The sequence below is a fragment of the Sinocyclocheilus anshuiensis genome, unplaced genomic scaffold (assembly GCF_001515605.1).
Source record: "Sinocyclocheilus anshuiensis isolate Anshui unplaced genomic scaffold, SAMN03320099.WGS_v1.1 scaffold403, whole genome shotgun sequence".
NCBI lineage: Eukaryota > Metazoa > Chordata > Actinopteri > Cypriniformes > Cyprinidae > Sinocyclocheilus > Sinocyclocheilus anshuiensis.
The window spans coordinates 215446-226183 of NW_015552553.1; the positions used below are offsets into that span (position 1 = coordinate 215446).

The 10738-nt window shown below is 39.2% G+C and overlaps 1 protein-coding gene across 1 annotated transcript in view; it reads left to right on the forward strand.

The window, feature by feature from the left end:
* Positions 1-10738, forward strand: part of LOC107664510 (zinc finger ZZ-type and EF-hand domain-containing protein 1-like) — a 46423-nt gene that overhangs the window by 199 nt on the left and 35486 nt on the right. Inside the window, exons 2-20 of the mRNA XM_016455096.1 lie at positions 4-280; positions 1622-1766; positions 1918-2112; positions 2967-3150; positions 3265-3464; positions 4045-4255; positions 4870-4986; positions 5244-5422; positions 5554-5652; positions 5881-5972; positions 6146-6291; positions 6608-6713; positions 7190-7408; positions 7539-7630; positions 8485-8681; positions 9416-9549; positions 9651-9721; positions 9821-9935; positions 10173-10332. Coding sequence (XP_016310582.1) covers positions 4-280; positions 1622-1766; positions 1918-2112; positions 2967-3150; positions 3265-3464; positions 4045-4255; positions 4870-4986; positions 5244-5422; positions 5554-5652; positions 5881-5972; positions 6146-6291; positions 6608-6713; positions 7190-7408; positions 7539-7630; positions 8485-8681; positions 9416-9549; positions 9651-9721; positions 9821-9935; positions 10173-10332 — 2939 coding nt within the window. The remainder of the gene's footprint in view (positions 1-3; positions 281-1621; positions 1767-1917; positions 2113-2966; positions 3151-3264; positions 3465-4044; positions 4256-4869; positions 4987-5243; positions 5423-5553; positions 5653-5880; positions 5973-6145; positions 6292-6607; positions 6714-7189; positions 7409-7538; positions 7631-8484; positions 8682-9415; positions 9550-9650; positions 9722-9820; positions 9936-10172; positions 10333-10738) is intronic.

The following is a 10738-nucleotide window of genomic DNA, read 5'->3' on the forward strand; positions in this document are numbered from 1 at the left end:
CAGTCCGGGGAGAAGCGGAAGAGGTTCGGCGAACCCGCCGGCCCCGAGCTATGGACTCCCCACTCCTGAAGCTCTGCTGGAGCAGGTGAAGCTGCGAGAGGCAGCGGCCCGTATGAGCGACTCATGGGTCGCCATTTCGGAGTCGGTGCTGGCGCGCAACGAGAGCGCTCTGGTCCGCTGGCTGGAGGAGCGGCTGAGCCGCGGAGAGGAGTCCGTCACTCTGGAGCAGTTCTGTGAGATGCTGGAGAGCAGAGACGCGCCCAGAGATGAGTGCGAGGAGGTGATCAGACATGTCACTCAGATGAGCAATGACCTGCTGTAGCACAGTGGTTCAAGCCAGGCCTTGGCTGATAACAGAGAGTTTGCATGTTCAAGACCAAAGAAGGGTGGTTCATGAACACTCACTATAGTGCACTTCAGCAAAACGTCCCTGTCACCTAAATGACTTATTAGTAAATAAGCAGTATTTAGCTGACAAACAACTCAAAGTTGTGTAATTGACCACTTAGCTTGCTCTATACTCTGAGTGGTTACATTGTGTAATCTCTATCTTTGTATCACACCTTTGATAAAGGCTGTTTATTGGCTGTCCCCACCTAGTTCACTTTCAATCTTGACTGCATTTCAGCACATCATAGGACGGTCGTATTAGATTTGCTTTGTCTTTCTTTTTGATTGGTAGATATAGGGTTTGATTGATTACACTGACTATTATTGACCGCCGAATAGTCAGACTCATCTAGTGCCAGTATAGAATAGGTCTAGCTGTGCTGTACTTCTTGTAAATAAAAAGGTTAGGCTATAAGAAATGCTTTAACAAAATTAAATTTGCCAATAACAAATTACCTTTTGACACAGATTTCTACAGTTGAACTTTTGACTATTGACTTCCAATTTTTATAAGCAAACTAAATGTTTTTCTGTTTATTTTACATATACAAATTGGCAGTAAAAACTCAGCTGTATAAATCTTTTTTTTAAAGTTAGATTTGTGACTGACAGATTTAATTTTTGTTAAAGCTATATACAAACTGTAGAGAACTTTAGTGGGCATCCATAATCACAGGACCCGGGACAATGTCCCCACTTCCCCCAACCCTGATTACATTTAAATCCTATCCAGAGCAATTGATATTGGAGCATAAATGTGTTATTTTTCTGGGATTGGCTCAGTGTGCGGTGACGAGCCAAGTTTTACTTCCTTACAAAAGTAAAATAGTTCAGTCACGTATCCATTGCTTTTAGTGTGGTACTTTTATACATATATCTTGGTGCTAAATGATTTCTTAATTAATGTACTGTTATTTACATGGTATTTTCAGACATATCTAAAATCATTGTTGCACTGGTGCATTTTGTTAGTGTGGTGCTTTCTGGAGGTGGCTATACTGATGTAAACATGACTCACTTTCATTTGCCTTACAAATGATTCACATGCTGACTCGAGTGTGTTTATGTAGGTGAAATGGACAACTGGTTTGAGAGATCTAGAGAGACTAGTTGTTCTTGTCCTCCTTATGTTTTCTGTTTGCCTTCTCTTTTGTGCGATACCTCAGCCTAATATTTGTGTCACAGAACGTACAGACAGAAAAAAAAAATCTCTTCCATTTGTGCTCTTTAGGCCTATGGTCAGTTTGATGCTGAGGGTGATGGGATTGTTGATGTGGAGAGCATGCTCATGGCACTGAAAAACTCCAATGGAGCCAACCTGCAGGGAGAACTCAGTCATGTGATCAGGCAGCTTCAGGCATGCTCTTTGACTCCAGGTGGGGAAGCAGACGTGAACGTTCTTGTTTATTTGAATGCAATGGCGACACAAGCTCAGATGTTTGAAGTTGACCATGCCAGGTAACTATGCAAATGATTCTCGTTGTTTGACCCAGTTGTTGTCCTCTTTTACCCTTCATGCTCATCCAGGGTTTGTGGATATCTTCTCCAAGTCCAAGGACCGTCTCAAAGCACATGCTTCCAAAATCCTGAAATTCTTGCACCGGAATCGCATCCCCAGCAGCGCAATCCCATTCCCTGTGCTGGAAGGCTACAACAGCATCTGCACCATGAGGTCATCTGTAGTGCAGGACTTCCTGGATTACCTGCTACAGAAGGAGAAAGGTGAATGGTGGTTATTGGGCAGAGTGGTAATAACAATTATTATATAGTGCTGCAGGGATGATATATTTTTGTAAGCCAACCCAGAAGTGAGAATCACCCTGGTTCCTGTGGACGCTGCTGTGATTTAGGTTAAAAACTGTAAATACTCCGTACATATCAAGCAAACTGTTATAACAGACAAAGCAGTAGTAATAAAAGCAGTTACTCACACCTGTGTGTTGCGCCATTACTGTCGGATCCAATATAGTCGGCACAGCATCGTCTTTTAATTTCAATCTATCTGAAAATTCTGCGTCAAAGTGTGCCTTGTTTGTAAATGAATCGGCTGTAAAATGAAGTGAACAAAGGACCGAGTTCTTACTGACGTGGTCTGGATCTTCATTAAAAATAAAGTTCATCCACTCTTTCCTAACATTGGGATCAGAAAGAAGGCAATGCAAATACGGTGTTTTTCCACAATTTGGCACTGCACAGCGTCTTGTTGTATTCAGAGCATCTTTATAGTTTGGTTTCTGCGTAGATGTGCATTTGCCCCTTTCGTTATTTACCTACTATATGTGCAAAATCGGTGGGCGGGGCTAAGCAGGCAGTGATGTAGAAGCAGGCGTTGATATTCTTCTGCGAAGATGGTGTTTAGCCACACTATTACACCATAGAGTGGCACATTCTACAAGCTGTTGTTTTGGCAGACTGGCTTCAATATAAGCTGTGTTTGGATAAACGACAAACTTTTGAGTTCTGAAACTTACAGGATGTTTTTTATAGTACAGTGACCTCTTATATGTAGAACTATATAGAAATATGAGAAAATTTTTCTCCATCACCTTTGCATATTCTACTGACTATCCTCTCAGATCTAGACATCCAGTACAGAGCTGAGCTCAATCATGACCCAGATGTGGATAAAGTGAAGGTGGTCACCCAGTGCTACAGCTTCATCGAGGCTTCGTCCAATAGTGCAGATATCAACAAGATGACCAATGGTGAGACCGTGTCTTTCTGGCAGTCGGACGGTAGCGCTCGCTCACACTGGATAAGGCAAGCTGCCCATTTCATTTGTGCATTTTCATAGAATTAAAATAGAGCTGATGTAACACATTTTATTACCTTCACTAAATAACTAGTTAAATATTACCCCCATCACTTTCACAGGTTAAAGCTGAAGCCAGACATAGTTTTGAGACGCCTGGCCATTGCGGTAGCTTCTAATGACCACAGCTACATGCCGCAGCTGGTGTCTATAGCTGTAGGAAAGAACCGGCGCTCCCTGCAGGAGATCAGAGATGTGAGGATCCCCAGTAATGTCACGGGTTATGTACCGCTACTGGATAACGGCAACATCAGCCATCCTTGTGAGCATACACTTGTATAACAGAATCTTCTGTTTGAAGTTTGAATTTGTACACTACTATTCAAAAGTTTGGGGTTTTTGAAAGAAGTCTCTTATGGTCACCATGGCTGCATTTATTTGATATCAGAAATACAGTAAAACCGGTAATGTTGTGAAATATTACTACAATTTAAAATAATTGTTTTCTGTTTTAATATATTTTATAATGTAATTTATTCCTGTGAGGGCAAAGCTGATCATGAGTCACATGATCCTTCAGAAATCATACTAATTTGCAGATTTGCTGCTCAACAAACATTTCTTATTATCAGTGTTGAAATATGTTGTTCTGCTTAATATTTTTGTGGAAATTGTAATATATTTTTTTCAAGATTCTTGAAAGGGAACCACATTTATTTGAACTTTATTTATTTGAAACTTTTGAACGATAGTATATATGTACACAGAAGTTGCATGCTGTAAGTGTAATATAAAGTGAGACTGTGATTTCTGTTTATTCCACGTATATACTACTCTAGTCCTATCAACATGAATGTTAGGAGTCAAAAAGCCCTTATGCTGATCTTATTTTTGTCTCTCAGATATTCAAATAAACATTAAACGATGCCTTAGCGATGGCTGTGACACACGTATTCATGGTCTGAAGACAATGGGCTACCAGATTACCAAGAGTAAAGAAGTTTCAGTATCCGATGCCTCAGCTATATGGTATCTGTCGCTCCTCACGTCTCTGGTCACCGCTTCCATGGAAACCAACCCTGTGCTTGCGCAGGCCGTCCTACAGAGCACACAGTAAGTCAGGAGAAATTGACTAATGAATATTGCTTCTCACAAAAGCATGGCAGTAATACCACTGTATTTGATTTATGTAGTGTCCTGGATGGGAGCTGTATGTTTTGTTCTCTATTTTGCCTATTGCATTTTGATTTGAAAATTTGAATTTAATTTGATGAGACATGTACACTACCATTAAAAAAATTCAAAGATAGCAAATAATAATAAAAAAGCATTTAATCTAAACACGTTAGAGCTGTTTTGTCAAATCATCTCATACACATGCATGCCAAACATAAAGCAGCCCCAAAAGTATGTGTGAATTTTGTCTTTGTGCAAATTAACAAAATGTCAAACTGAGTGGCAGTCAAGCACTCCATACAAAAATAGGTCTGTTAGGTTATATATATATATATATATATATATATATATATAGTAAATAAATTGGTACTTTTATTTACCAGTGATGCATTAAATTGATCAAAAGTGACAGTAAAGATTTTTATAATGTTACAAAAGATTTCTCTTTCAAACAAATGTTCTTCTTTTGAACTTTTTGTTCATCGTTTAACATTTCATTTGATCAGAGCAGTTTATTTTACTGTGTTTTTTGTATGCTTTTTGTTTTCTAGGAAAGCCTTACAGCACATGCCGCCCCTGTCCTTAACGCCGTCTTCAATGGAGTTCCCCAGATTCCTCTCTGCAAACATTCTGGAAGAGGTGGACGGCTTTTTACTGCGCATAGCAGAGTAAGAATCAAGCTCTGCTAGCACAAGCTCAGCTCAACTCAGCACGTTTAAATCTGTTATTAATAGGTCAAAACAATACTGACATGGAGGGCAATAGTGGCAAACCCCTTTCGGTTTTAATTACACAATACGAGTTAGCCTGATAATAATGGAAAACTGTATTCTATCAGTGAATAATTACAGCTGTTTCATCTGAACGTAATTGGACACTCTGCTGAGAAAGCTTAACAGAAGTGCTTTGCTTTCAAATGTCCTAGCTGCTGTGTGTCTCCTGACGCTGAGCTGACTCTGTTAGCGTTTGCTCTGGCTCGAGGCAGTGTGGCTAAAGTCCTCATCTCTTTGTCTGGTATCTGTGAGCATCTGGACTCAGAGTACAGAGCTTCCTCACTGCTGGCCTCTATGGCGTCTGTCCGGTTAAGACTACTCTACCGTAATGGTAATGCACAGTGGTCCCAAAGGATTTTTTCAAATTTAATAACGAATACATTTTAATCAAATGAAAAAAGTTAACAGTAATAACACTGATATAGACGTTTCTTTTCGTTTATCACTGTTCATGTAAATTAGGTAAACCCATCCAGCTCCATCTGCAAGCATGTGATGCGAAGAGTAAAGAGGAGAAGTCTGGCCCAGAAAACATGCTGACGGAGCCCAACACTGGAGATGGTACGGTCTTGGTTTTATTTGGTGTAGAGATGGGTATTTTGATAGAGTGCTTCACAGATAAATCACCAAAGTGCTGATGTGAATAGTGATGTCTTTTAAAACAGCTGTGTGCTTTAAAAGAATAGCTTTCTCTGTGGAGAAAGGCTGTATGGTTGAGCGGTCATCTGTATTGCTTAGAAAGAAACTAATGCAAAGTGGACCCTCTTAATGCTTTATTTGTACCTGCAGGTTTTCTGACAGAGAATGGAAAGAGGAAAGCCAGTGTGATTCTGTCTACTGAAAACCAGAGCTGCTTCCAGGTCACACAGATCAAGATAAAAGTAAGAGAAACACTTTAGTAAAGACTTGAGAATTGTGCTTTGTACTTCTTAAACAAGAAATTAGAGTGTGTTCTGTCAGTACGGGAGTCAAATAAATGTTCATTTGGAAACATTCAAACTGATTTGATCTACATATCCTAGTTTTAAAGCACTGCTGTGTTCCTACGCTTCAGGTGCGTAAAGGAGCTATTGGTGCTAAATGTGGCTTGGTGTTTGCCTACAATGACAGCGAGGCATTTGATGCAGATAAACACTTCAAAAGATTCAAAAAGTATGACAGCTGGGACTACAAAGACTATAAAGAATTTGTCCAAGACAGGTATGTCACAGTGATTTGTTGTTGATTTGTTAATGTAACATTGTTGCTCATAAAAGACACCCAATATTGATCACATGAACTTTAAATGCTGCTTGTTTAGGAGTGTGTGAGAGAGTGAGCAGCTTGTGGGAATGCATTGTCTTGCCCAGTGCATGTGAGAGTGTATTTTGGTCTGTGCACATGTGCACACGGCTAAGATGGCTGTAAATTCAGTGAGAATGTTTCTGTGAGTCAATTGACCCCTCGCTGTTTTCTGCCTCTGTACCTCACACACTGTCACGTGTATTACATTCACAAACAAACACACACACTCCAGCACAAGGATAGAAGAGACCAGTGAGGACGAGCCCATTGGCTGGTTTGCGGTGGAAGAGGACTGGAATGACGTGGAGATCAAGCTGCAACAATGCAGAGTGTCAAAAGTATGGATTCTTTCTTTCTTTGAACGTTTGCTCCTGACATCAATCGAAAATCAAAAACTGTATGTTATTAACTCTGGGAGTTTGTCCACCTACTAAAGTTCTCCCTTCTCAGACTGAATGTCTTTATTACAGTTAAAATGACATTATTACAGTTAAAATAACAATAATTAACAGTTAACAATAATTATTATAAAGCGCAATGAAATGAAAGTAGTGACAGATCATTTCTTCTGTATTATGATGAAGATCTGAGTGAAATTGACTATCGAAAACTAAATGTAGGGCGGAGACTTGGTTTAATCCATCAGTTGTTGATTCAGTGGAGACAGATCTTAATGTCAACTTGCAGTTGAACATTTCATGCGCAAGTCTGTCATTTTTTGTCATTTTAATTAAATATTATGAATTCTGAAAAATCATTTAAAACAATTGTAACACTTGATTAACAGCTATTCTTTTTGTCTTTCTGTGTGTAGTTTCTGATGGTGAAGTTCCTGTGTGCTATGCAGGACACAGCAGAGCGGTTGGGGGTTCAGCAGATGAGTTTCAGTGGTTATTTGTGTCCACACTCCGAGCGGCTGGAGGATGTGGATGATCTGAGCGCTCAGGCCGAGGGGAGCATTTCAGGCCTGGTTACGGGTCTCGCACTCATGAAGAAAACCCTTTATTTCATCCAGCAGCTCACCAGAGATATGGTACACCCATGTCCTCTTGCGACTGACCTAATTTATTAAGATACAACTCTGAAATTCGTAATGCATTTTTTCAGTGAACTTTGCACGCCTCTCTAAAGAGAGCTGTATAAACCCTGAGCATATGTTACAGGATGTGTCTCTGTCCAAGCAGAAGTCCCTGCTGGACTTCAGTGACCTCAGCATGCTGCTGTTCTGGGACTTCTACCGCAAACTCAGATCTATGTGAGTAAAGCTGTAATGAGAACTTATGTTTATATTAATATGTGCATGGATTTTATTTGAAATGGTTTATAAATAGGATGTAATTTTTACTGCTCATACGGTGGTGTTACAGAGAGTATGTGTTAAAAATCAGTGGTTCATTTTACATTATGCCATAAAGACTTTCTATTTCTAGGCCACTAATCTGATAAGTTCACTGATCATGTGACTCTCTCTACAGATGGTCAGATGTTCATGCTTCCTGTAGATTATGATTTTTTCTGAAGTCCACTTGACATGAAATTTTAAGCCATGATGGCAAAGTTCTATGGTGTGACATGCTATACTTTATGTAAAACAAAAGATTAAAAAAAAAGTATTTTAGAAATAATAATTTAGAGATTACATGTATTATTTGTACTTTTTGTCCATTTAAAGGATCATTTGAATTGAACTAATTAAGGCAAAGGTGTTTAAAAATAGACAGTAAAGAAGAATTTTTAAAATAAAGACTAGCCACAAAGTTTAGACTTTGACATTAGCGTATTGTGGCCTTGTCCATGTAATAACACTACTTTTTAAAAGTTTGGGGTCAAAAGAAGTCTCTCCAAGGCTGCATTTATTTGATCATAAGTACAGGAACACAGTAACGTGAAATATTATTACAATTTAAAATAATTGTATTCTATTTTTAATATTCTTCAAAATGTAATTTATTTCAGCAGCCATTACTCCAGTCTTCATTGTCACATGATCCTTCAGAAACCATTCTAATATTATGATTTAGTGAAACATTTCTTATTAACTAAGGCAGGTAAAATGTGTTTAAAAATGATATTTTCCAATGCCACGTATGTGTGTGCATACATTTTCAGTGAGGGAGAGGAGGCCATAAAGACAAGAGTTCTCCTGCTTCAGCTGCTCCAGAACTGCTTCCCAATGCTGTCCAGCCTGACAGAGTCCCAGTCGTCAGACATCACAGCCTCAGCTTCAGCTTCAGCAGCACCCTCAGCCAGCACAGACGTGGATCCTGCAGAAGCTGTCGGAGAGCTCTACAGTCACTTGTGTCAAGGTAAGACTCACATACTGCTCTGTATGACTCAACGGCATGACTGGCAAATCGAGACACACTTCAGTGGTTTGTTTGTAATGCCTTGCTGCTCTATAGCATGTACAGTTTGATTTGTGTTTGTGGAGAACTGCTGGAAACCAGCTGTGAGAACAAGCAGGGAAGTACAGAACATGAAACATAAATAATGATCTGTTGGAACAGCGTTTAAGCTGAAGTAGAAGTTTGTAGCTGCTCTCAATGTGCTTCCATTGTAGCAAACATTACTGATCAAAAGTTTGGAGTCTGTATTTTTTAAATGTTTTTCAGAGAAGTCTCATATGTTCACCAAGGTTGTATTTATTTAATCAAAAATACAGTAAAAGCTGTAATATTGTGAAATATTACTACAATTTAAAATAACAGTTTTTATTCTATTTTAATATATTTCTAAATAGAATTTATTCCTGTGACAAAGCTCAAGAAACTTAAAAAGAACAGAATTTATTTGAAGTATAAATCTTTTGTTACATTATACATTTCTTAATGTCACTTAATCAGTTTAATTTGTCTTCTCTAAATAAAAAACAACATACTAACCACAAACTGAATAGTAGTGTAATTTGTAGTTTCCAAAAAATATCGGTTAAAATTGATGGCTAAAAACACACAGTTAAATTGGTTAAAAGCAATATAATAATGCCATTGTGTCTTGCTTGGTGCTTGAGAGAATAACCCACAGTTTTTGTGCTGCGCAGTGGTGGACGGTCCTGAAGGACAGACTGCAGTGGAGAAAGCTCTGAGAAAAGAAGCTGTGAAAGCCATCCTCAGTGGAGCTGCCATTTTCTTCCCTGACAAACAGAGCCGGAGGGACAAACTCTTTCACATGATGGTAAGTAAGACTATGAGGGTGTACTTGCCTTGGCTGAATATTGTTATTGAATTGCTATTGTATGAGATTTTTTTTTTTGTTGTTGTTGCTGCTTTTCTCAGAAAAACATAACTGAAGAAAATCAGCCAGAGTCTGTTAAACTGACATTTGAGTCTCTCTGCAGTTACTTCAGGTATCAGACTCCTCCCTTTAAACTTTTTTTTTGTCCTGTTAAAATGTATAGCATACTTCCTGCTCTCACACGTCGTCTCGCGCTAATCTCTGTTTGCAGCGATCAGGACCCGAAAGGTCTCCTCTTGCTGCCCTCTAAAGGAGCCCCATCTGACTTTGACATCTCACCTGTCCTGACCGTCATGGACACGCTGCTCATTGTGGCCACTAGAGAGGTATATCTGCCCTATGCTGACAGCCAACCTCATCTGGCCACTCCTGCTCACATATATAAGCTCCTGCAAATAGCTGACACATACTTTAGATGTTTACATTGTGCATTAACATGTGTTAGCTGACACCTCATATTGTAATGCATTGCATGACAACACCCTAATAGTTTTCTCTTGTCTAGCTTTATAAAGAGTAATGTGATGTTGATCCATGTAAAATGCCCCTCTCCCTTTCTTCAGTGTGAGGTGTTGATGTTGGATTCCAGAGGAGGGTCCATTTGGAGGGTCCTGCTGTCTCTGTTCTGGGCTTTACAGGGCAGCCTGCTGTCCTGGTGCTTCCTGCAGCTCAAAGGAGGAACGGCCACCTCTGCTGATCTGGCCAGGGAAATCCTGATTAAATGTTAGTGTGCTTTTCTTGGTTTTCCAGTCTGCTTTTATAGAGTCCTTCAAAATACAGTATGGTGAAAAATCTGAGACCACTTGTGAAAATTCTTATATGCTGTGGTAAATGTATATATTAAAGGGGTCATATGATGCGATTTCAATTTTTCCTTTCTCTTTGGAGTGTTACAAGCTCCAAGCGAATAAAGAAGATCTGTAAAGTTGCAAAGACTAAAGTCTCAAATCCAAAGAGATATTCTTTATAAAAGTTAAGAGTCAGCCACACCTACCTAAAATCGACGCATTTCAGAAAGGCGGGGGATAGAGGAGAAACAATAATGTACAGTGTGTGGAAAATAATGTGTTTTTTGAACCTTAAACCGCATAAACACATTTCATTACACCAAATACGCAAAATAATGTTA